This window comes from Mastacembelus armatus, chromosome 23, assembly GCF_900324485.2.
Source record: "Mastacembelus armatus chromosome 23, fMasArm1.2, whole genome shotgun sequence".
NCBI classification, from domain to species: Eukaryota; Metazoa; Chordata; class Actinopteri; order Synbranchiformes; family Mastacembelidae; genus Mastacembelus; species Mastacembelus armatus.
Genome location: NC_046655.1, coordinates 15,776,341 through 15,803,784, shown reverse-complemented (window position 1 = coordinate 15,803,784; position 27,444 = coordinate 15,776,341). Strand labels below are relative to the sequence as shown.

The window sequence follows — 27,444 nt, the reverse complement described above, 5'->3', positions numbered from 1 at the left end:
GGGGAAATTCAGGTAGCACATATCACAGCAGTGGTTCCAAATTTTTGTCTCTTTGTGCACTTTTTTTTTACCCAGCAGCCTCCACTCTGTGGCTGTGTGGTGCTGTTGTCTTTAACTGGTCCTACTTTGGCCCAGTTTGTCATGCCAGAAAGAAACGTGGGTGTTCAAGGTGAAGTCTCCACTCACATTGAAACACAGCAGCAGCCTTGGTGAGCCGCCGCCATGGAGAAGCAGTTCTGCTTTGAAGTGCAGTGTGTTGACTTTCTCGCAGTACTGGAGAAACCTCCAGGGAGGCTCCCAGCCTTCGTCCAGACCCCTCCCACTGTCAGCCGCTGCTCAGCAGCCTCCCTGATCAGCTTCAAAGTTGGGGACATTTCTGCCTCAAAAGTGTCTCTGCTTTGAAGTGAGGACAGGGCACAGTCACAAAGGTGCATTCATGGAAGTGTGAAACTGACTCTGCTCACTAATTCTGCATTTAGAGGTTTGTCAGAGTAGGAGTGTACCCAACAATAACAGTGTGTGGTGGAAACGCATGTTCAAACATGCGTGAGTGTGTTCAGGAAAAATAACTTTGGTTTATATACTGTGTACTTTATTGTACAAATACCTTTGTCCTGCCTCTGTAGCCTTTAAGTGCTTTTTTCCTGCCAACCAGTAGCAGGGTGTCTGGAGCTCCACGTCAGGCTTCGTGACAGGATATTTGGCTTTAATGCGAAAGATAAACTACTGTTGGATGTGTACATTCTCCCTGATGCAACACAAACAGTCATTGGCCGTATACAGTTCTGATTCCTGTACTTCAAAACACAATCCTACTCTTGCACATCTTAGGATTTGTGCTTCAGGCTCGAATAGTTGAGTCTGGCTCTTGGCATTTCCAAGAATAAATCTGCCATCGGTATCTGTGAACGCTGAGTTTGTGGTTTGGCTTTTTAAAAACAAAAATGAGGGAAAGCTGTAAAAAAAAACAAAAAAAAACCCCACTGTTCTTTGTTTTACACACAGTGATGGACGTACTATGCTGGTTCTTTTAGATTTCAGCACTACTCTTGATGGAGCTGTGTGTTCAGGACAGCAGAAGGCCTGGCTGTGTTTCAGATAATGAAAACACACCATCCAGTGGCGACGAGCCCTTTTATCCTGCTGTAAACCTCCCTGTGTTAGCTCATTACTGCTCAGGCACTCTGTTAAGACATTAAATCAAGAAGTGAAAGCGTGGAGAAAAGAGACGTGTGTTTGTGTGAGTCACTCACCTAAAAATATCACCCATATTCCTCCTGTTCTTTCTGCCGGGTTACGCTGACCTGTGAGTCACAGCTCCTGCTGGAAAGGTTTGAAGCAGCCGGCGTTCAGGGGGAACCTGGTGATGTGACTGCGAGAGGAAGGTGTTTATCAGGGGACGATCCGAGTGACTGTGTCGATACAGACCCGGGGCTACAGGATGAGTAGAAAAGCAGGAGAAGACGCTCATCGGGACAGTTCCAGCAACTTCCTGAGGCCTGAGACAAAATGGCTTCTTTCTGCTGGCTTTGTATCAGAGAGCAGCTGGTTGCTAACCTGGTTTTTAGCTCAGTTTGTCCAAGGACGCAGCCAGTTGGTGTTTGACAAATCCCAACCTTTAGCTTGTTGGTCTGTGCCGTGGACTATTAAAAATACAGCAGGGAGTCACACCGCTAATTTAAAGTACTTTATATACCGCTGGGTAGCTGACGTTGACTACCTTATATACTTCTAATTTGAAGTACTTTATATACCGCTGGGTAGCTGACGTTGACTACCTTATATACTTCTAATTTGAAGTACTTTATATACCGCTGGGTAGCTGACGTTAACTACCTTATATACTTCTAATTTGAAGTACTTTATATACCGCTGGGTAGCTGACGTTAACTACCGTATATACTTCTAATTTGAAGTACTTTATATACCGCTGGGTAGCTGACGTTAACTACCTTATATACTTCTAATTTGAAGTACTTTATATACCGCTGGGTAGCTGACGTTACCTACCTTATATACTTCTAATTTGAAGTACTTTATATACCGCTGGGTAGCTGACGTTGACTACCTTATATACTTCTAATTTGAAGTACTTTATATACCGCTGGGTAGCTGACGTTGACTACCTTATATACTTCTAATTTGAAGTACTTTATATACCGCTGGGTAGCTGACGTTAACTACCTTATATACTTCTAATTTGAAGTACTTTATATACCGCTGGGTAGCTGACGTTAACTACCTTATATACTTCTAATTTGAAGTACTTTATATACCTCTGGGTAGCTGACGTTATCTACCTTATATACTTCTAATTTGAAGTACTTTATATACTGCTGGGTAGCTGACGTTAACTACCTTATATACTTCTAATTTGAAGTACTTTATATACCGCTGGGTAGCTGACGTTAACTACCTTACATACTTCTAATTTGAAGTACTTTATATACCGCTGGGTAGCTGACGTTACCTACCTTATATACTTCTAATTTGAAGTACTTTATATACCGCTGGGTAGCTGACGTTACCTACCTTACATACTTCTAATTTGAAGTACTTTATATACCGCTGGGTAGCTGACGTTACCTACCTTACATACTTCTAATTTGAAGTACTTTATATACCGCTGGGTAGCTGACGTTAGCTACCTTATATACTTCTAATTTGAAGTACTTTATATACCGCTGGGTAGCTGACGTTAACTACCTTATATACTTCTAATTTGAAGTACTTTATATACCTCTGGGTAGCTGACGTTATCTACCTTATATACTTCTAATTTGAAGTACTTTATATACTGCTGGGTAGCTGACGTTAACTACCTTATATACTTCTAATTTGAAGTACTTTATATACCGCTGGGTAGCTGACGTTAACTACCTTATATACTTCTAATTTGAAGTACTTTATATACCTCTGGGTAGCTGACGTTAACTACCTTATATACTTCTAATTTGAAGTACTTTATATACCGCTGGGTAGCTGACGTTAACTACCTTATATACTTCTAATTTGAAGTACTTTATATACCGCTGGGTAGCTGACGTTAACTACCTTATATACTTCTAATTTGAAGTACTTTCCATACTGCTGGGTAGCTGACGTTATCTACCTTATATACTTCTAATTTGAAGTACTTTATATACCTCTGGGTAGCTGACGTTAACTACCTTATATACTTCTAATTTGAAGTACTTTATATACCGCTGGGTAGCTGACGTTAACTACCTTATATACTTCTAATTTGAAGTACTTTATATACCGCTGGGTAGCTGACGTTAACTACCTTATATACTTCTAATTTGAAGTACTTTATATACCTCTGGGTAGCTGACGTTATCTACCTTATATACTTCTAATTTGAAGTGCTTTATATACCGCTGGGTAGCTGACGTTAACTACCTTATATACTTCTAATTTGAAGTACTTTATATACTGCTGGGTAGCTGACGTTAACTACCTTATATACTTCTAATTTGAAGTACTTTATATACCGCTGGGTAGCTGACGTTGACTACCTTATATACTTCTAATTTGAAGTACTTTACATACCTCTGGGTAGCTGACGTTAACTACCTTATATACTTCTAATTTGAAGTACTTTATATACCGCTGGGTAGCTGACGTTAACTACCTTATATACTTCTAATTTGAAGTACTTTACATACCGCTGGGTAGCTGACGTTAACTACCTTATATACTTCTAATTTGAAGTACTTTCCATACTGCTGGGTAGCTGACGTTATCTACCTTATATACTTCTAATTTGAAGTACTTTATATACCTCTGGGTAGCTGACGTTATCTACCTTATATACTTCTAATTTGAAGTACTTTATATACCGCTGGGTAGCTGACGTTAACTACCTTATATACTTCTAATTTGAAGTACTTTATATACTGCTGGGTATCTTGGGAATTTCCCCCCAGGGATCAATAAAGTTTGATGATCACTGTATTTTGTTGGATCCATCTAATTCTAAAAAGGAACTAAAGTACAAGGAGTCTGACATGTAGTGAAATCCAAGGATGAAGTAGCACAAAGTGGAAATACTCTGGTAAAGTACAGATACCTTAGAATTGGACTGAAGTGCAGTACTTGAGTAAAGGTGTTTAGTTTACCTGACTGACTGAAAGTATTGGAGCTGGACATGTTTCCTGTAGTCTGACTGGAGTGGACAGTGGCAGTTGTCCTCCTGTGGTTTTCAGGAGGACTTGCTATGGATGAAGACGCTTGCAGAAACTGAGCTGAGCACCTGGAGTGTGTTGACACATTTCCACACCGTGTGTCTGTTTGCTTATCGTCTGAGTGCAGCACCGTCTCTGCTTCCACTTCCACGCTGGTTGGATGTCGACAGTGATTTGTTGTTTTTCCTTCTCTCTCCATGTTCAGCCTCTTTTCTCTCTGCTGCAGCCAGAAGATGGCATGGTTCGTATGCAGTCTCCTCTCTAAACTGGAGATCAGGACCGCCACACTATTAATAGCCCTAAAAGCTTTTTAAACGTGTGTGAGTCTGTAAATAAACTGTAGCAGCCGGGTGTCGCTCTGGAGAAACGCCACACAAATGCAGATGTACATAAAGCCCCATGACAGTTTATAGCCGTGTAAGAGGCCGATGATTGTGATTAGACCTGAAAAGGGATTTCCTGGTTCGAGCTGAGATTCACGGCTGCAAATGCGTCACCTTTCCTCTGCCAAGATGATTTTTTTGACACATTTCCTCGGCCGCAGGGCGCCGTCCACAACCATTTTTTCCTCCCAGGTTTTTCTCACTACCCGGGCGCTCTTCACAACAGCCGTGTCAGTTTGCCAAAGCAATGACTCCTCTGACTGGATGAAGAGCTACATGTGAGGATTCAAAAGCAGAAAGAAATGTTTGATCGGGCCTTCAGAGGGGGGAATAATAGGTTTGCTTCATCACGTCTCTTCAAATGCGCGGCCACGTTGCTTGGTAACTAAAGTACAGTGGAAATAGTTAAGAATCATAATTTAACAAAAGCAGCAGAAGATTGTGTTTGAATCTCCATATTCAAGGCCTTGAACATGTCCTTGAATGCAGCTACGTGTTGGAGTTATGAATGCAGAGCTTTAAATGATCGGCATCAGTATAAGATATTTAAAGAATTGTGTTTGTTCTGGAAATGTCTTTGTTTGTCTGACCAGCAATTTACTGTCACATAAAACAAAGAAACCAGTGAATTTTGGGCATTTTTGCTTAAAATGCAGTTATTATATATGTTTTATAGGTATATTATAACTTCCATTTTCTCTCTTTCAGTTATTTGTGCTTTTCTTAGTCGTATGTGACAGTGAACTGAATATTTTGCAGTGACATACTTCATACTTGGCACACACATTTTGCTGTCTACACTGAGTCATAAGTGTTTTCCTATTGTTGTCTTTAAGAAAAGACAGAGTTCATGTTTGTGGTTCTGTTGAGATTTGAATAAACTGCACTGTAGTTTGAGTCTTTAACGAGGATGCAGGCTTTGCTCGTTCTGTGCTGGTCTTAAAGAGGTTTGTTTTTGGTAAACAGCTGAGGATGACCTTGAGATGAAGGGTAGACTGGTGGAAAAGTGCTTCTATCTGCTTTGTTCAGGGACCAACTCCTGAGTGAAAAATGACCGTTTTGATTTATTCGTGTCTTTCTCTGTGTGAGCGGTGACCAGGATTTACAACAGGAGATGATCTGGAGGTTAAAACGGAGAAAAGACTTTGTTCACGTTGTCCTGACAAGACCACAAACAGTTGATGGGGGCGAGCTGCAGGAAATCTGAGTGTTTTGGTGTTGGTGGGGTTACACTTAACTGTGTGTGTGGGGTGCTGTCCTTGTGCTAGCAGTCAGATGCTAACAAAGAGCGCTGCATAATAAATGGGACTTTAATTTGTTTTCTCTTGACAAGGTCATCGGCTGAGATGGGTGAAAGGCGGCGATGGGATGTACTGTTGGAGTGAGGAGGGGGAAATGTGACAAGGGCAGCAGCAAAAACCTGGAATTACGTTTTTGTAGTGGCCAAAAGACGAGATGCAAGATGCTTTGTTGTCTCCATGGCAACAGGCTAAGTTTTATGGGTGTTGTAGTATTTAGAGTAAGCTGATGCACCGATGGGCAGATATAACAGAGGTCTTGTTTCCTGTAGTTTTTAGGTTTAAGGTTAGGAAGTAGATGATTAACAGGTTCACCCAGACTGAGGTGTATTAACATCTACTTTTCCTCTGATACAGGTTAATTCCTGTCCATTCTTTTTATCTGGAATCATTTGTTAGCAACGAAAAGATGTAGAAATAAATAAACCATTTTTTTGCGTCATGGTCTCAGCACTCTGTGTCCTCCAGTAAAACCAGCACTTATCTGCTTCAGAGGTCATCTCAGCTCTCCTTACTTCCTGACAAGCACTTTATTACAGCTCGCCAAGACTTTTCTTCCTCCTGTCTGGCCCTGACATGGTCAGACTGTGCTATCAGACTTCCAGCTCTGCCGTCTCTGTGGGGCTGATTTAACCTTCTGTCCAGACGCCTGTGTTACGTCTTCTTTGCCCTCTGACATACATTGTGTTTACATGTAGTCTGCCAGGGACGCCAGCTGCTATGTTAGCACGCGAATGGAAATCTGAACGCTGCACGGAAAACTAATGAAAACAGCAGGGCTGCTCTCTGCAGTGATGAGTTTTATTTAAAGGCTGGCGATTTAGCTACCTCTGTAAAAGTATTCAAATTAATTTCCCATTATTGCCTCGCTTATCAGGGGCCGCAGAGACGTAAACAAAGATGTGGACAAATGCTGAAAAGCAATTAAAAATAAATGGGGTTTGAGCACGAGTGGCCAGAGAAGGAAACAGTATGGAGGCTGCAGCTGAGTCAGAGCTGCTGCTGCTGCCTCAGCGTTACTCCTTTTGTTTGTCCCAGCTGTTGGAGCTGCTGTGGACTTTTTGGGCACAGTCCTGAGGCGTCATCACGCTAAACGGCTAAATTAACCCGATTATTTGGAGCGAGCTGAAGTGGCGCCGCTGCCCACGGGCGCCGTGTTATTCCTGACGACTGTATATCCATATCAACTGTTCCTGGCTGTTGCTCAATGGTCAGCTGAATGTGTGCCTGTAAAGGCAGAGTGATTACTGTGCAGCTTTGCTTAATGAAAAGTAATGACCTGCTTTCCACAGTCTTTCTTTGTTTGGTCCCTTTAGCTTCCGCTCTACCTGAGCCCCACGTCTTCACAAATGAAAAATCCTCGGCACAGTTTGTTCTACTCTTCGTGGAAGAGGCAACAATAGCTCTTAAATGAAGGCTAGTTTCCGTAGCAACATGCCAAATATAACAAGGCTTCTGCTCGCATAAAAATAAAGACACAGGGATGCAGACGTGCAGCGCTGCTGATCTCACACTTTCTGATAAAAGGCTCAAATCTCCTTTTCTACTTCCACAACATCAGGGAACATATGACACACAATCAGAATGTCTAAAATCTGTGTCTGTGTTGAAGGCCAGTAGCCATAAACACTACATTTCCCATATTGCAATGTGATTAGTACCACAGCATTTAGTCAGACAACAGAAGGTTGATTGATGCGGTTATTTATTTTTGCTAAACTTTCTCTGGTTTCAGCTTCTGAAATGTGAATATTTGATGTTGATGATTAATTGATAATGAAAATAGTTATTTCAGGACTTATCAGTGCTTTGTCTTTGTTGACCTGACCAGATATAAGTTCTGGTTCTTTTGTCTGGGTTTTTCACAGTTTGCGTGTTACTGACTCTTTAACACTTTCCTTCAAACTCTCCATCATCAGTTTGAGTTCAGACTGTTGACGTGCGACCGGAAACTGTGCAGGGGTTCTCACGTCTCATAATCTCCACCAAATGTTTGATGAAACTGTAGCTTCATCGGGTCCTTTCATCCCTCGCATGAATAAGTGAAATGTTTGGGTGCAGATTATTGGCTTAAGACATTCTTGTGATTTTGCACTTTGTTTACCAGCAGAAAGTCAGTTTTCCAAAGTTGCAGTCACCATTTGCACGATTTACCTCTGCATGATTGGTGTGCAGTGTTTCGTCTTTAACTGATTGAAGATTTGACCTTTCAACAGCGTTTTCTGTATCAGTTTAATGTCAACGAACACTGAAGTTGGAGCTAAAATTAGATGCTGTTGTGCTGCTGCAGTAGCTGGGCTGTGTGACTAAGAAACATTCGAGTATGAACAGAGTTAAAGGTTTTAGCTTCTTCACAAAACATTCTGTGAAAGACAAATCAGAAACGCTGGGACTGAGTCAGAAAATTGCTTCTCCAGTAGAAACTGATGTTCACAGTGAAAATTGGAAGCCCCTGAACATTATGTACTGGAACATTACACAGAAATGATCAAAGGCTGAAGGAATTACTCCTATTAGAAAAGTGAACGTGGACTACAAAGGCCCGATTTTAGTCCGAAATCTTCTCCCACAGAGAAAAGACGAGGCTCAGACTGAATTTTATATATATACTTTAAAGAAAAGCTTCCCTGTGGAAACACTTAAAGATGATCTTTGGTTTCTAGGAACCATTTGGGATGGTTCTGCTGGAGGATTGTTATTTCTGTGAACAGCTGATAAACATTTTGGGTTTAGAGCTTCGGAATCAAACTGTGTCTTTCTGCAGCAGCCATTTTACAGTGATTCTCAGCCGGGAGTGAGGAAAATACTGTCTTTAGGCTTTCTCTGGAAAATATCATCTGTGGATCCTTTTTGTTTTCACTGCAAAGGTAAATAATTGTTTCGTGGTTTGCAGCAGCTGGGAGAAACTAAAACGACACACCAGGCAGTGTTGACGAGACTATGGCAGATAAAAAGCTGTCACTGAAACGTCACCAGTTTAACGAAGTTAAAGGAACATCTTCCCGACAAATTATCTTATATTTAAAACCATCTCCAGATCAGAACCAGTCCTCTGCTCGTGAGACCTCAGCAACAGATTTATCAGTCAAAGGAAGAGGATTTAAGGAAGTTCAACACCACAGAGAAGTCTTTAAGAAAACTGTTGGTGAGACTATGTGGTGACATCCTCCTTTTACAGACCTATCATTGTCCGTTGTCGTAGCTCTGCATCACAGACAGAAGACACTTTGATTTACTTGCGTCTAATGAAAAGACAGTTTGTCCTGTGATGACATGGAGATGGAGTGGTACGCTCGCTGTACACTCAGACACAAATGAATGATACTTCCCAGAGGTGACGTGAGAAGACCAGGTGTCCACAGTCACACTCAGTAATAGGCTCCAGAGCTCAGGTTTCATGCAAGGTGGCAAAAACCAGGAGTTTTTAAATATATCTGGATTTAGGACTTTTGGTTGAATACCCCTGCTTAGAATCTGAAAATGTATAAATAAAATAATTAATATATTGGAAACAGAGTGCTAATGAAACACGTCAGTTGTAGTCGTGTCCATCACATTAGGCCTCATTAGGCCACAGTGGATTTTTTTCAGCGCCTGGGAACCTAAATGCGACTGATCTGTGAAGTATTACCTGATTTTATATATAAAGCTTTAATAAACTCATGGGGCGGTGCCTGTAACCCCTGTAACAGGTTCTTTATTAGGAAGCATCCTGCGTGGTCAGAAGGTGCCACTGCTGTAAAGACAAATGATTTTTCTCTAAAACCTGACAGAACATCTGGTAAATGGAGCTTCCCAGAGCTTCTTTTAATCAACGTGTAGAAACAGTATCCACGGGCGCCCTCAATGATGCTCTGACAGTCATTTTCACTGTAACTAAGTGGCTGTTTCTCCTACTGGAGCTGCGAATATGTGCGAGCCACACCTCTAATTGAACACTGGCATGTCGGAGCATGTTTCACGCTGCCGTCAGCTGCTTCCACACCGGGGACCAGGCCTCCTCCTCCTCAGCCTCGTCACCTCCCCTGCTCCTCAGACAGGCGCCTCCAGTCTTCTGTGATTGGGCTCTCAAACAGCCAGCGCCCCCATTCATCTTCAGCTGGCCTGCCCAGGGCTGGAAACATAAAAGTCAAAGGAGAGTTTCATTGTTTAAGAGTCTTGGTTTTTTTTCTGGGCTAAAACTACAAAGTTTTTTAAGAGCGAGAAATGGCACCATACCCATTTCCAGCACTTCTCCTCAACACTGAAATTAGCTGAGTACATTCACGCTTCTGTGGTGCTGTTAAATTAAAATTTCCATGACCTTCAAACATAATCGTCCGGAAAGGTAACCCTCGTATTGATTAAACCGCCAAATGTAAATTTTCTCAACGTTGAATTTGGGAATTTGTCTTTCATTGAACGGCAGAGCGTTGGGAGGAAGGCGATGGAGGCAGCTGGGCAGGTGGTCGCTGTTTCCCATGAGGCTCCACGGTTGCAGTTTTGAGAGATGAAGCCCGTCAGAGGTAGCCAAACAGCGCTAATGCTCTCCCCAGAAAGCCTCCCTGTCCAAATGCTAACAAGAAAGCAGAAGCCGGCTGTGTTTGTGTGCTTTTTGAACAGATGCTCTGGCTGTAAATGTGCAGGGAAATGCCATTTGTTTTCATTTTGTTGCATTCAGGGGAAGGGGAGGATTATGTTGTGAGAGACACAGTCATTCAGATGCATTCAGCAGCAAATTTAGTTCATCCTCTCAGTGAGCTGATCTTTATCTTGTCTTGCAAACTAAATATTGGTAATTTAGGAGTGGACACAAACAAACTGTGAAGTCGCCTCATTTTCATTTTTTAATGGAGGGACTGTGCATAAAGCCACTCCTCAGTTTTGCTGATCTCTCTCTTGTGGGCTGTTTGTTGACAGTGAAGTGGCAGTGTCCTGTCCTCTAGCCAATCAGCAGCCCAGTAGTATTGTTGGTTGTCCAGCATCCTATCAGGAATACTTCCACACATCTCAGTGTTCATATACTTAAATTCTGCCCTTTTAATCCAGACTCATTTTCAGACTTCACAGTTCAGATGTGGTGGTTTGGTTTGGTCCAGTGGTCCCTTTGGGCCGAACATACAGACTGAGTGAGCTCTGTGTTAGCTGAGATACATGAAGAGAGAGCTACTCATTAAAGCAGCTTCTGATCCTCAGAAAATGAGCACAAGGTTCCTTTTTACGTTGGCTGGAGGCAACACGCGGTGTATTCGGTAACAGTGAGCGGGTCGACACAGAAACACATCAGCCTCAATGTCAACGTTGTAAAATGGCTCGGGCTCTGTAGTGCGGTAATCTCTGTCTGACGCAACGCCGCTCAACTCCCGAGTGCAACTGATTTGGGAACTATCAGCACTCTGCTTATAAATTTCCCCAGTGTGAAAAGCAATGCATACAGAATGAATCCTCCTCTATTTATCTGTCTGACAATCCACTGTGCTCACTCTATCCAAACCACCTGGCCTTCTGGAGGGAAATAAAAAAATAAAGATTCTCAGCTCAGTTTGAGTTTTTCTACCCGGGTCCCCAGACGTTTCTACACGTATCCATTAGATTACAGATGACAAATAGACGCAGATCCTCCCCTGCCAGCTGGGAGCGGCCCAGCTGTGATAGCACACCAGTGTTTGTGCCCCCTGAGGTTTGACTGGTGTCTGTTAGTGTTTTGGGAAAGTGCAGCGAGGGTGAGCAGGAGGATGCACTGCAACGGGAAGTGGATCAGACAGGAGAAGGAAAAGTTTGTCATATTGAAGGGAAATCATGTCCCACTGATGTGTGTCATTGGGCTTGCTGCTGAATCTTTAGAAATGTGTGACCCAGAGGCTGTTTCACATGTGAGAACTGGGATGATGTTTGTCTGAACTCAGGACTGTACTGATTAAAAGTCATTCTAAAGGGCTGCAGCTAATTTTGTCTTTCTTGTTTCCTCTTTTGCAGAATCAGACGCTGTGCAAGGGCCTCAATGAACTTCCGAATGGACAGGTAGGCAGATGTGCACCGTTCTACTGCAACTACACTGAGGTGGTGGTGGTGGTGGGGGGGGGATTCAGCAGCATATACAATCAGATAAATCCACGGTATTGTCAGAAGAAGGAAAAACTCTAATTTATAGTCAGTGTCTTGGCCTTATCTTGTGAAATATGGGACTTTTAGCTCTTTAGTCCTTGAACAGTTTTTTAAATAAAACAATCTGAGATGCTGAGACGTGAAATGTCTAAACAGCAACAAACCCAAACTTTACAAGAACTCATGAGCCAAAGAGGCTGAAACCACTGGTTTAATTTGTAACAGTACATTGCATTTTACAAGCTTATCACATATTTTAACGACAGACTGCAGCTTGAGAGGCTGTGAGGGCAATAAGCTGCATGTTTCCTTTCGTCTGTAATCTTACACTGGCAATCTGAACCAGGTGCCAGTAATGTGATAAAAATCTCGTTTTGTTCACCCTAGATGGTAAATTTGAGTCATCCAAGCGATAATTTACCAAACTCTGTGTAAAATTCAATAAGTTGGTGCTTGGCCCTCTGCTATAGATCAGAGGACAAACCACCACCTCCTCCCTGTGTCGGAGTGTCCGTGGTTTGCTGACGTGACAGCACACATTTGTGAGGGCAGGGGAATCTAAATAGCTTCTTTCAAAGAGCAGAGACAAAGAGGAGAGAGGGGAAAAAACAAACAGCCGGATTCATTACATGTCAGTTTAATTTTGGAGCTGCAATTCATTACGGAGTGGAAGTCGATTTCTCCTCGCGTTGTGACAGCTTTGCTTTCTGCAGGCCTTTGCATACGTTTCCAGAGCATGTAATGCTGAACAGCTCTGAAAAAAAACCTAATTAAAATGAACTTTGCGCTCTGTGATGGGTGGATAATTGTTGCAAGGCATCGGCGTGTGTAATTGAGGCTGAATTTGTTTTACAGGTTTACCTTGTAAATGGGTACATTTGCATTTGTTTCCCTCAGCTGGTTATTGCAGGACTCCTGTCAGTTTGAACAGCGTCCAGTCGCTTCAGCGCAGCGTGTTGTAAAAGGTGTTATTGTCACTTTATTCCTGGTGCTGTTAACCAGGCGTGGTAATTAAAGCTGCTTCTGGAGAGTCTAACAACTGTCACTTCAGTGATAGCCACAGAAGTTGAGTCCTTTCTGCAGAGCTGGAACACAGGAGTCCCTGGTGGTGTCAGTGTGGACATAAACTGCCTTCACTCAGATTAACATGGTAGATAAACACGAGTCCTCCTCAGGTTTTTGTGGCTAAAGACTCGGTGAGTTGTTGCCAAGTAATGAAGAATACTGCGCAGCACCTTCCTTTGTTACCTCCCTGAGGTATAATTAGACACAGCAGAAGAGGAAGATCAATCTGAACATCAGAATAAGGCCCAGAGTGAAGCTGTTCACTGACTCTCTGGAGCTTTGGTGGAGGTTCTGCAGCCATTAACAGCCAGACAGCATCAACGGGCACAACCTGCCGTCCTTCTTCCCTGAAGTCACTTTCAGGGCAGAACAAGCGCCCCTCGCCACCCTGTCACCTCAATCACTTCCTTTCTCTGCACCCCCAGGCTGTTACTCTGTGTTTGATGGATTTATTAACTTTATCTTGTATTTAGGACATTGGTTGCTTTGGACAGTAGCAGGTTGCTTGTTGCCTGTGAGAAGGAGATGAATTAAATAAGCTTTTAAAACTGTTTTAGAGCATCTTGTTCCACGGGGCCTGAATGATCAGGCCTGGGATCTATGATGATTTTAATCTGTCCTCCACCTTAATTTGTCTTTTTAGATGTACCCGGAAACGCAGACTACCCAAACTACCTTGGGCGAAGGTGTATTTTTGTGTTTGTTTAGTTAATGGCGTTTTTATCAGTCGGACCTCTCCTCCATGTTAAGTGTCCCAGCCCCAGTGCTTCATGGGAAGGACACCGTCTTTATGATGCCAGGGATCCACCATGTTTCTGACTGAATTACTGCCCGCCATGAGCAAATTAAATATTGACTTCTCGTATTGACTAGTAGATCTAATTTGAAGTGATTGCGGATGTGCAATAATGGTGCAGAATAAAGAGTTGAGGGGCTGCTTCAGTGGCGAGCTGTCGGCCACTTGTTAAAGGCGCCGTAATTGGCTGGATGGAGCAAATCATTGAGTTAGAGAGGGAACTGGTTTAGGCAGGAGCCAGGGCCACTTTGTGTGTTCGGAGTCAGAAATAAAACACCTGTACGTGATGATTCATCCCCAGTGCTGATGCTGCAGAGGCTGAATTGAGTTTGACTGAAAGGGGAGTTATTGTGAAAGCTTGTAGAGGAGGAATTGATGGTTCAGAACCAGCTGAGCTGATGCTGGCAGCAGTCGGTGGGATGAGTGTAGAGCAGAAATAAATGAAAGAAAATGGTTGTGTTGACGGGAGGCCCCTGCAGCTCCCAGAGCCCCATGCTGCCGCCCGAATCCTCCATCCTCCCCCAGCAAAGCCAGCGATGAGCCGCCTCCACCCGGCGAGGAAAACTCATCTCAGACGCAGCGCTGCAGAAATGGAACGTCTTTCATTCAGATCCACTCGGTCAATATTTGCCCGCTGGCCTCAAACCAAATACACTGATATTGAAAGTCGTCACACACGGCGACGCAAGAAGAACGAGGAAGCAGCCAGATGAGGAGAAAGAGAGAGGCTGCACACCTCCATAGAGTGATAAGCAGCTTTCAGCCAGGCCACGATTTAAAGGACCAGTCCAACCTTTTGGGGAGCACATTCAGAACAGGGATTGACTGGTAGATTGACAGGAAACTAATCAGGAACCGAACAGTTGTTTTTTACTTCCTGATTCTGGAAAAGTCACAGTTTAATGAACATATTGATTAATCAAGTTATTAAATGAATGTATAAACATAACTATTGGTTGGGAGAGGGGGCAGAGGTGGAAAGACTGAAGAGTGCCTGTCATTGGTCACGGCTTCACCGTCACATATTCAGTCATCACATTTGGATGTAATGCTCAGGTGTCCACATACTTTAGGCCAGGCTGTGTATATGACTTTATTTTGGTTCATGTGCTAAATGATTTTTAATACATTTGAAACTGGCACACTGGTCTAAACTGAAAAGGCCCAGCTTAGCAAAACTAAATCATAGACTCAGTCACAAGCCTCAGTTTTAACTTTAAACACATAATTAAGGTTAGTGAGTCCAGACGACCTGTTTCATGTCAGAGAACGTCTGATGCCGTTTTTATGTAGATGCTGTTTCATAGCTCGGTGTCGAGGCTTTAATGTGAGTAGTAGGTGGAGTACTTGCAGATGGTTTTCTGATCTGAACAGTTGGTGACTGACCTCACTTTCCTGAGTGTTTGGGGCTTAAGGTGATTGTGGGCAAAGCCCCTGTGACAGTGCAGGCACTCTGGGCCAGATAGCGAGTTACTTTTCGGATGGATGACAGCACTGTCACTTGTCACCTGTCACCTGGAGGAAGCAGGATGTTCCCTCAGACCTGGTTCAGTAAATACTGTGTCAGCTGAATCTGCTTCTTCTTTTCCCTTCTCATCTTTTGAGTAAACATCTTGGGAGACGGAGTCAAACGTCACCATAATAGATTTCTGGTTGTTTTGTAGATGATCCTTGTTGAGCTGATTACTGATGGAGGCAGAATCCCAACTTTGTTCACGTCAGGGGTAAAATACCAAAATAAATACACAGTCAGGGTGTGATGTGTTAACTGAGCGGCGAGACAGCCGTAAGGCTTTTGTGTGGGTTTGCAGAATTTGCATTTGTCGATATGAAGTTTGGAATTTAACAATTTTGTGTAAACAAAACAGTGTCTGGAAAGAAACGTGCAGCTGGAACAGGCTCCTACCTGAGTCATGTGACTTTAACTGAACTGAATAGAGAACACCAGGTGTGTGTAGAGCGATGAGGAGGCTGTGACCTTCCTCACATTAGCTCTGACTGGAGCATTTTTAATGTGTAATTCATATCTGAGTACTGATGGTTCATATGTGGAACCATCCTCCCTGTTTCTGCACGTCGACCACCCTGCAGCCCTCCTTTGCACGGCGAGTGTGGTGGGATGTTTGAGATCAAGGGGGGTTGGGAGAGACAAAGACCCTCCTTTTGTCCCCTCACAACCCCCCGGGCGACTGCAGGAAGTTCTCAAATGTCTGCAGAGATGCAGCGTGGCTCTGCTGACAGCAGATGTTTACTGCAGTTAGTTTCTAAACGGACCCACATGACCATTTGTTGACAAAAACAACAATTCTCATCATCAGCTCTTTTTGGTCTTTAATTGTGTCTGTAAATTGATCTTCTTAAAACAAGTCACAATATCTGTTTAACAACATTTTCTGTCTTCATTCTAAAAAAACACGTTCTTTTATTTTTGGAAATGGTGTAAAAATGTTCTTGCTCTTGGGTTTTTCTGTGTAAAATTAGAAGAAAACAAGGATTTTAAAAGATGTGAAGATGAGTGAGGCAGTTGTTCCAGTGCACAGGGTGAATCTGTTTGATATGGATGTTAGAGAGGCACTTGAGATAATTTAACACCATATCCAACATATATTTTGAGAGTCTTTCTATAAACGTTAACACACAGGTTTGTAATAACTGTAGCAACTAACTGCTTCCTGTAATTAGTACCAGCCTGCATTAACCTTGGAGTAATTAACAGCTAATTTTGGAGGAATTATAGTGAAGTTTCCCTAAAATGAGTCATAGTGGTGGGCTGTGATTAATATTTTCAGTTGGGTTTACGCTGGTCGGTAGATGAACTGCAGCTTCAGAACCGTGGAGACCTGGCTTCAGTTTTCAGATTTGGACGTTTCTCTGTGTTTGTGTGATGCTGTGTGTTGGTGTAGATCTTCTTTGTGGCTGCATCTGTCTGCCTCCATTGTTTGCAGAGGTCCATCTGCTGGCCTCCAGCTCAGCCCCTCCTCCTCGTCCCAGCCCCCCTCTGCCTCTCCGGAAAACCAGCTGTCCCCCTTCTCCTTAACCCGGCACCCATCGCTGGCATTTAGTGTACCCTATTTCCTTCTCCTCCTCCCCCCTCACTGGCATTTAGTGTACCCTATTTCCTTCCCCTCCTCCCCCCTCACTGGCATTAGTGTACCCTATTTCCTTCTCCTCCTCCCCCCTCACTGGCATTAGTGTACCCTATTTCCTCACCCCCTCCCACTGGCATTAGTGTACCCTATTTCCTTCTCCTCCTCCCCCCTCACTGGCATTAGTGTACCCTATTTCCTCCCCCCCTCACTGGCATTAGTGTACCCTATTTCCTTCCCCCCTCACTGGCATTAGTGTACCCTATTTCCTCACCCCCTCCCACTGGCATTAGTGTACCCTATTTCCTTCTCCCCTCACTGGCATTAGTGTACCCTATTTCCTCACCCCCTCCCACTGGCATTAGTGTACCCTATTTCCTTCCCCCCTCACTGGCATTAGTGTACCCTATTTCCTCACCCCCTCCCACTGGCATTAGTGTACCCTATTTCCTCACCCCTTCCCACTGGCATTAGTGTACCCTATTTCCTTCTCCTCCTCCCCCCTCACTGGCATTAGTGTACCCTATTTCCTCCCCCTCCTCCCCCCTCACTGGCATTAGTGTACCCTATTTCCTCCCCCCCTCACTGGCATTAGTGTACCCCATTTCCTTCCCCCCTCACTGGCATTAGTGTACCCCATTCCCCCCCCCCCCCTCACTGCCATTAGTGTACCCTATTTCCTTCCCCCCTCACTGGCATTAGTGTACCCTATTTCCTTCCCCCCTCACTGGCATTAGTGTACCCTATTTCCTTCCCCCCTCACTGGCATTAGTGTACCCTATTTCCTTCCCCCCTCACTGGCATTAGTGTACCCTATTTCCTTCCCCCCTCACTGGCATTAGTGTACCCTATTTCCTTCCCCCCTCACTGGCATTAGTGTACCCTATTTCCTTCTCCTCCTCCCCCCTCACTGGCATTAGTGTACCCTATTTCCTCCCCCCCTCACTGGCATTAGTGTACCCTATTTCCTTCCCCCCTCACTGGCATTAGTGTACCCTATTTCCTCACCCCCTCCCACTGGCATTAGTGTACCCTATTTCCTTCCCCCCTCACTGGCATTAGTGTACCCTATTTCCTTCCCCCCTCACTGGCATTAGTGTACCCTATTTCCTCACCCCTTCCCACTGGCATTAGTGTACCCTATTTCCTTGTCCTCCTCCCCCCTCACTGGCATTAGTGTACCCTATTTCCTCCCCCCCTCACTGGCATTAGTGTACCCCATTTCCTTCCCCCCCTCACTGGCATTAGTGTACCCCATCCCCCCCCCCTCACTGGCATTAGTGTACCCCATTTCCCCCCCCCCTCACTGGCATTAGTGTACCCTATTTCCTCCCCCCTCACTGGCATTAGTGTACCCTATTTCCTCCCCCCCTCACTGGCATTAGTGTACCCTATTTCCTCACCCCCTCCCACTGGCATTAGTGTACCCTATTTCCTTCCCCCCTCACTGGCATTAGTGTACCCTATTTCCTTCCCCCCTCACTGGCATTAGTGTACCCTATTTCCTCACCCCTTCCCACTGGCATTAGTGTACCCTATTTCCTTCTCCTCCTCCCCCCTCACTGGCATTAGTGTACCCTATTTCCTCCCCCCCTCACTGGCATTAGTGTACCCCATTTCCTTCCCCCCTCACTGGCATTAGTGTACCCCATCCCCCCCCCCTCACTGGCATTAGTGTACCCCATTCCCCCCCCCCCTCACTGGCATTAGTGTACCCTATTTCCTCCCCCCTCACTGGCATTAGTGTACCCTATTTCCTCCCCCCCTCACTGGCATTAGTGTACCCTATTTCCTCACCCCTTCCCACTGGCATTAGTGTACCCTATTTCCTTCTCCTCCTCCCCCCTCACTGGCATTAGTGTACCCTATTTCCTCCCCCCCTCACTGGCATTAGTGTACCCCATTTCCTTCCCCCCTCACTGGCATTAGTGTACCCCATCCCCCCCCCTCACTGGCATTAGTGTACCCCATTTCCCCCCCCCCTCACTGGCATTAGTGTACCCCATTTCCCCCCCCCCCACTGGCATTAGTGTACCCTATTTCCTCCCCCCTCACTGGCATTAGTGTACCCCATTCTCAACCTCAATAGAGGGTTGAATGTTATGAGACGTAACAGATGTGCCTCAGAAAGACCAGATAAAAATTTGATCAGTCAATTAGTTGATAAATAGAAAAGATTAATTGGCAGTAATTTTTGATGAATAATAATGAACTAAAATTGGAACTGCCAAACATTTCAGGAGTGTCATCTTCTAAATTCAGAGGATTTCCCATTTTTCTTTCTTTATTTGGCAGAAAATGGGATAATTTAAACTAACCCACACTGGGAACTGGGGAATAGATTGTGATTTTTCCATGTCGAGACCAAACTATTCGCAGATGAATTAGAAAGAGTGTAGTTTAATGAAAACCATATCCAGTGGTGTCGTTTAAAGGGGGGTGTGCAGAGCTGTGCAGTGTGATAAAGATGGACTATAAATTTCTGTTGGCTGGGCGGCGTTTACTTTTCTGATCAATAGCTCAAAATGACAATAGTGAATATTGATCACTGAGAGAGCTGGGAAAAACCATCAAATCAAATTGAATATCACAGTTTAAGTGCAGAAGCATCATTCAGTTTGTTGTTACATCTGGAGATGTTTTCAGCGACAGATGTTTATTTGATCTGTTTAGGCTTTACTTTTTGAGGTTAATGTTTTATTGCCGTGCTTCTTCGTCCTATTGCATCTTTGATTTATTTTTTTTGCAGCTGTTTGGTGACACAGTTTTCATCCTGATAGTGACGGTGCCTCTTCTGGGAGAGCTGAGAACATTATACATGGAAGAACATTAATTATCATTAAAGAAGGAAGTGTGTGAACGATTAGTAGCAGATTCTTCATTTATCTTTAAAGGTCACGTTTGTCTTCATGACACACCGTTACAGTGACAGCGTGGAGCACATTAACACGTCCCAGTGAGGAGAACTGGAAGCTGTTCAAAGTATCCAGGAGAACATTTCCTGCAGATTGGTGGCATTCAAGCTAATTACCCCCAGGCAGTCTTATACACTGGAAAAAATAAATATTGAAAGATGTTAAGGACGCATGCACATGAACATCAGTGCAGTGTTATATAGAAGCTAACATGAGTTGAGGGTTTGTCTACAGGATCCACGTAACCAAACAGAAAGCTATTATCAGGACAGGTGGGTTCAAATCCACCATCATAACAACATCCACAAACAGGAGCTCGCAGATTCTCAGTGATGGTCATGTGGTTTGGGTTTTTATCAGAACAAAGTGATTCTTGAATGAAATGTTTAATGTTGAAGAAAAAGCAAGTGAACTGGCTGTGAGTGTTGGATGATGTGAAGTTGTGCATCATGGACTGTGTGGCAGCACTGCAAAAAGGTCTGAGTCTGCACAGGTCTCAGATACCTGCACAGTCCTTCCTTTATAAAATATTCAATGTAGCAAAACTGAAAGCTGTACTGAAAAGCACCTCCTGACCAGCTCGGCCTCCTGCAGCTGTAATATTTAACTCTAGATTTTTTTGTTGCTGGTATCTCCTGATTTGTTGCCGTCGTCGAACGGTAAAACCAGCAGAAGTCTCTCATTTTGTTCAGCAGATGCCCTTAATCCCAGCTAATCCAACATGTTAAACGGTTGTTTTCTCTGCAGCGAGCTTGGGGCGCCGACCCTGGCGCCGAAGCCTCCCACAGGCCAGTTGGGCTCCCTCAGACCCCCTCTGGTCCTGGTCTAGTGCTCTCAGCTTCCTGTGGCGCTGCCAAGTCGAGGCTGAATTAATAAGTGGTGTGTCTCCACGGCCGAGATTCAAGACACTGAAGCTGAGCTTCTATGAATTACCCCTGAAGCATCAGCATTTCTACACTGAAACAGTCTGAGCAGGAAGACGAAATGTTTGACCAGGTCAGGTGGTCTGTTGGATCAGTTGGACCCAGTCTGGTTTTGGTCTGCTTCAGTCTGGTTCTGCCGGTCAGGTCCGGTCTGTATAATCTGTAGTGATTGGTAGACGCCTCCAGTTTCACTTTAGTCTTTCCAGTTTAATTTTATTTTGAGGTAAGAAACACAGACCAGTCGTTTTGGTTTTTCTTTATTTGGTTCAAGTCCTTAGGAAACATTCTTTTATTTCTTGAGTTGTGTGAAGAAAAGTAAAATCAGAGGCTTCCACAGGCTTTCTGTGGCTTCTTATGTTGTCTACATGAAACTTGTGTCATGAACAGATCAGTTTAAATGGTTTATTTTAGGCTCTGTACTGCTGCTTGGTTCTGGGGAACCAGGGGTCAGTTCACGGTGTGGGTTTTTAGAAGAAGGAACAGTGCCAGCAGCTAAGAACAGGCCGAGCTTCAGCCCGTCCGGCTCCTCCAGACACCAAGCAGCCATTTAATCAGCACCAATAAAATCTACTGCTGCTCTTTCTGCCATTTTTCATTCTCCTATTATCTGCGATTAGGACAGAGAGTTGAGACGGTCAGCGGTTCTATAATTTCTCCTCGGCTCTTCACTTAATATAGAGTTTGACCTTTGAGCGGTTTGTGATTGTTGCTGCCGCTGGTCAATATTCTCCGTTCTCGCTGAAGGTGCGAGCCCATTCGCTCGGCAAATAAATGTCTTCATTACAGCGACGACCCCGAGTCGCATCGCTCTTCATGATGTTCAGATCATTTCTGCTTCAGCCTGTGATTTGGTTTGGCCTGGGATGAAACGCCAGGGGAGCGTGGCCATGTTTCTCAATCCAGGAAAGATTGAAGGTGCTGAGATTTCACAGGTGAGCGAATTAAGCTCTGAATCAGTTTGATAGAAGTTTGCTTCAACTTGTAATAAACTGTAATGAAAAATCAACAGCTGCTTGGTGGTTTAGTGAAACAGTTTGTGTATTAAATCTTTAATCATTTGATTTATTTATGGTTAAAACTCCGAAATCAACACTCAAGACTGGGACAGAGCAGAAAAGTAGCGAGTAAAAAACAATCGAAGGTTTATTAACAAGTAAAAGCAGAGAGAAAAAGTGTGAATTATGACAATAAGACGAGAAACACTTCACCCATAACTAAAAACAGTGTTAACTTTTTAAAATGAATGCATTTATTTTAAATCTGCTCTCTACTGAGTGCAAGAATTTGAAAGCTGTTTGTCTGCTGCTATTTGTTATTGGATGTTTTTGTGTTGTTTGTTTGTTTGTCCTGTAACAATGGATGAAATGTTCCTGCTCCAGTGACTGAAGAACAGGAAAATGTGGAACATCACATGTAAAGATTCAGATCAATCTAGATGCTTGTTGAAGATTTTGTATAACATAAAGTCACATTTGGGTTTGACATATTTCAAATATGATACTTCACATTTCATCTTCAGTCACGTTTTGTTTCCTGTGTGCTTTTTAGGACTCTTTTGGATTTTAATGCCCAAATTCAGTGTTTGCAGAAAAATCTAACTTAAACCAAAACAGCCGTATGCTTCACATCCGACACACAGGAAGACAACTTCCTTTCAGTATAAAAGCTTCAGCACCTGCCGGGCCTGGGTGAATCCCACCTGTCCCTGAGGCAGATGAGAAGTGACACACACGTATGAAGACACGCCACAACACAAACTGAGCTTTTATTAAAACCAAGGCCGAGCCGCGAGACGTTAACAAAACCCATAGAGGCTCGAATCAACCTCCTTCTTCACTCGTTTTATTTTCCTCTTGTTGTTTTCATTTACATACAGCTCTCCTGCTGTGTGGGCTGCAACTGTGATCGAGTGACAAGTCTCTATAGCAACATTTCTCAGTGAGCTTGTGATGCTGCACAAGTGGAATAAAGGCAGAAATCCCTTGCTGGCTGCTGCTTTTTGCCCCAGAACAAACATTTCTTCACTCAAATCACGGAGACAGACCTGAGCCGAGCTGATGTACTATTAAACTTGTAATAAAGCTGAGATTTGAGCCTGAGATTTGATCTTTTATTCTTTATTGAGAGGAGCTGTGGTGAGAACAGCAGGTGGTTTCAGCGTGTCACTACAGCCTCCATTACTTTTCAGTTTTTCAACAAATCAGCATCTGTGTGAGGCTGCAATAGGTTGATGATACAGAAAAAAAGGGCGTTTCAAGCAGGTCTTTTATCAACGTCCATTCATCTGTGCGGAGCAGTGGCTCTGTCACTTCTGAAAACCCAATTAGCATAGATTGGTGATTGAAATCTCAGCGATGATGACGATGGCTGGAAACTCGGCTCAGAAACAGTCTTGTTTTGGCTTTCAGTCGGTGAAAAGTCTTCTGGGCTCTTTGCTGAGAAGTTAATTGATGATAAACAGAGTTTGAAGCTGCTGCTGTGATTTCCTGTATTAAAAACAAAAGAAACAAAGAACCTGAAGGCTGCCAGAAAAACAAAGTGATTAGGGTTGGAGCTATTGATCGATTTAAGAGGCATTGTCACTAATTCTGGTTTTGTAATTAAGGTTTCTCTCTGTCTATTTACCAAGTCATCCCAGATTTTCTTTGTAAGGCTTTTTATTTTTTTAAAAAATCAAACATTTTCACATTGAAATGTAATTTTTCTCCTTCTTATCGATATGAGCCACACATCCTCAATAATCATTTATTGATTCACTGATTATTCATTAATTCTTTAAATGTCCATTACAAGAGCTCAAGGTGCTTCTGCATTCACCATGAATGCTTCTGTTGCACTTTCCTAATAATGAAAACAGGTGTTTATTATCTGTGCTTAGTGAGGACACACGGTCAGTGAAATACTATTTAGTATTGAAGTATTTTTTGAAGTAAAAGTACACTTTGGGACAAAGGACTGAAATCCTCAGTGTTCAATAACTTGTCAGAGTTGTCATTGATATATTGATGAGTAAACTTGATTGATCCTTTCAGCCCTGGTTGTTCCTGCTGTTGCTTCAGTACAGCAGCTGATGTCACATTCCAGTGAACATGAAGAAGATGAGACTTGGGTGTGTTTGATTTGCATTTAAAGGGATTTACTGGTCGTGTTTGTTGTTGGCTCGATGATGAACAAGTTAATGTGAGTGTTATCGGCTGGTGGACAGGAGTAAAGGAGCAGTAACACTAACAATCAGCATGTTTATAACATTTTAGAGCAGAAACCTACATCCTGGTTCTAACATCGAGAATTATTGGTTCTTTTCTTTGCTGTCACTTCTGCAGTGTGGCTGTACAAAATCTGTACACTGATTTTTGAAAATGACAAGTTCAATACCTGCAAAGCATTTAGCAACATCAACAGTAAACTGCACAAAAGATAATGATGGATTTATTCTTTTTATAAGTCGTGACCGAAAATATTGGCACCCCTACATTTTTCTCTAGTAACACCCCAGTGCTTTAGTACTGTGAGATTCAAATGGTCTGAGTTTGCCAAAACACACCTGAACAAGCCAAAATCCTCCTGGGACAATGTCCAACAGGCACATGAGACCAACTTAGAGCTTTTTGGTGAATGCATATACTGCACTGGTCTTAAAATGACTGAAATTTAAATTTGCTTTGTTCAGACCCATTTTGAGTTGTGAGGAGCAGATTTTAGTGATTTTGTTCTTTTTATCACTTGCTGTTATTTAATAAAGGGCTGATAACTTTAACATTCATCCAGCACTCGCAGCCCAGGAGGTTTCAGGACGTGAATCTGGCTTTTTCAAATGTATCTACATGTGTTCGTCTTCGCCCCCGGAGACTGAATTACCTGGATCTGAGAATCCTGCTGCACAAATGCTCACAATTAGGTGATTCATTTGTGGACGAACCTGCACTGCCTCACAATTAGATCCTGTCCTGGGGTACAGGCTTTGTCGGCCTCGACACATGCAACAGTCATCCAGTGTTGCTCCCAGAAGCCAGAATTGCCTCTGGACTGTTTCCCTGGTGGGTCGCAGCCACCAGCCCCTGCCACTGTTGGAACAAACGTTTTTTGCTGGCTGAACCTCCACCTCTACATGTGGGGCAGCGGGGGGTCTTGGTCCTTGGTGCTCCCTTTGCCAAACTGTGGGCGAGGCGCCAGGTTATGTCCTGTGTGCCCCTGTTGATAAGCTGTCCCACTGCCAGGAGAGGAGGTTCGCTTCAGTCAACAATAACAGAATGTGGTTTGATGAAAACAGTTTGTTTTTGTAAATACTATGTTCAAGTACAGTGTTGTGGTTCTCAAGCTTCAGGGTTTTCTTTTTATCAAGGCTTTCTGCTTCCACTTTATGTTGCAAATTCACATTTTAGTTTATTGAGATAAATTCCACTGTTGTTTCACTGTTCATCATATGAACAACACTGATAAATCAGTGGAGGTAGGAGTGCAGATGTTTCTTTATGGTGCTGTTGTGCTGGAACATGATGGAGATGTCTGGGTATTAATCAACCTCTTTCCTTCGTTTCTTCCTGAAAATGGAGTGTGGAGACTGAAAGCTCCAGGAAGTAGCAGCTCCGTTTAGTAGCTGTTCTGGAGCTATCGATCACATGCTGCTGGTTTTCCTCAGCAGTTTTGTAGATGTTTTCTACAACTTCAATGAATAAATTGTTCTTCAGGTGCAAAAAAGGAAAATGGAATTTCCCTGAGACCAGGTCAGACTCCACCTGATCATAAATATCGTGGGATCTGATCAAAAGCTTCAAATCTGCTATCAAATGAACCTTTCATGAACTTTGACCTCACAGCTGACTCTTTTTGTTCTAACATATACTGATGCACAGTAGTGAGTCCAGGAGCATTTTTCTGTTACTGAAGTGAAGGATTTGCATGCTCCTGCAGCCACCAGTTTCCTCAGCACCTTTCGGGACTGAAGGGCCTTGTTGGTAAATGGGATGTAAACAAAGAAACGTCTGGCAGCTGCGCTGATGGAAATCTGAACAGCTACTAATGTGTTTCTCAGCTGCCCCGTTATCTCAAAGGCGGACTATCAAAACAGAGTGCATAATGAGTGTGGATAATCCCCCCCCGCTTGCTGGATCTGCAGTAAACAGGAAACAGCACAGGGCCAACGGACGACCTTACCTCTGGCCGTCGAGCAGTGGCGACGTTCTCAATGAGGAAAGACTCAGAGATATCTTGATAAATGGATGAAATTATGAAGCCGAGTCATACGGTAATATCTGGATTGTCAGAGCCTGCAGGAAGGACGATAAAAAAGTGAGTTAAGATGTGATACAAGAACACAAATCACAGGTCCACCAAGCTTTATGTGCTAACCCTACTAGCTTGCTAACTGATAGGAGTCACAGGCCTTACTGGGCAGAGGAAGTCTCATACTGGACCATGTGTCCAGCACCGAATGTTTGGGATGAGTTTTCTTTCGAAATTCGATGTTTTCCCTGATGTAGGACAAACTAGAGCTGCTCAAAAGTTCCCTTCACTGGTTATCGTCCATGTCACAAGGACTCACTTCCCTTTTCCTAGCAGCTCACACTCAGCACAGCACAGTGCAGCTGTTGCTGAGCTCTGCCAGCTCCTGGTACTTCAGCAGAGGTGACCGGCACACTGGTTCCAGTTGACTCGTCTATCTTGAGCACTTTTCATGGGAGCGCTCCCAAAGTTTCAATTAACGGACTCCCTCAGCCAAGAAACAGCAGTGATCTGTGTGGAGAGGAGCAGGATCTCTCTGAGCAACAAACCCTGCACGACAGAGCGACTCCTGCTGCTATAGAAGGTGTTTACTGACAGAACTACTGAGGAAGGACACCTGAGCTCTTATCAATCTACAGATTCACAACTCAAAACATCGACAAAGTTATTAGAGACGAGTAAACCGAGTCGAAGGTGCAGCAGCTACCTGTTAACACCTTAACAATAATCCAGAACTTCTTCCCAGCAAAGATCTCGTGAAAACAGCAGTTTTTTGGCAGCACTGTACTAACACAGTCGACACACTTACATCATAAGAGTGTTTAGGCTTATGGACAGTTTACTGGTTAAAAAGCTAATATTCTGCATGAAAATAGGCAATTTGAAAACATTTTCAGGCTCAAGTCCACACATGGACTAGTGGTGATTCGTACCACTTTCACCAGCTCGGACATGAAGATTATACCAAAGTGAATCACCAGCTCTCAAAGGCAAATTAACAGGTTTAGCAGCATAAAATTGCCCGTGCATTAGAAAGCCCATTTACGTCCCATCATGGTGTCCGGTTGTCATTAGAGCAGCTGAGTGTGGATGAAAGGTGAGCAGTGAGTGGACTCTGATGAAAACCTCTGCAGCCTGCGTCTATATTTATCTCCAGAAATATGGACAAATGGCTCAAGATGCAGAGCTTCAGTGTTTGTTGCTCAAATTGTTCTCTATTACATGTGTGTCATGTAATGTCTTACTGTCCTGCAGCTTAAGCTGATTGAGCTTTGGAGCTTTGGTGTGCAGAAGATTGTCCAGGACCAGCATCAGGATGTCTTCACACCCATTCACTTTTTCCTTGTGTTGTAGTTTTAATTTCAAAAGAATAGCCAGATAAAGCAGATATGTCTGACTACCTGCTGCAGCCTTTGTGGGTCCTGGACTGATGGGCAAATAATTACTCCCAGAAGGGAGCCTGCAGCAGATATGTAGAGTTGCAG

The 27,444-nt window shown here is 43.6% G+C and overlaps 1 protein-coding gene across 1 annotated transcript in view; it reads left to right on the top strand.

Annotated features, from left to right (window-relative positions):
* Window positions 1-27,444, top strand: part of phf21b (PHD finger protein 21B) — a 67,306-nt gene that overhangs the window by 19,445 nt on the left and 20,417 nt on the right. The window contains exon 3 of the mRNA XM_026327332.1: window positions 11,824-11,868. Coding sequence (XP_026183117.1) covers window positions 11,824-11,868 — 45 coding nt within the window. The remainder of the gene's footprint in view (window positions 1-11,823; window positions 11,869-27,444) is intronic.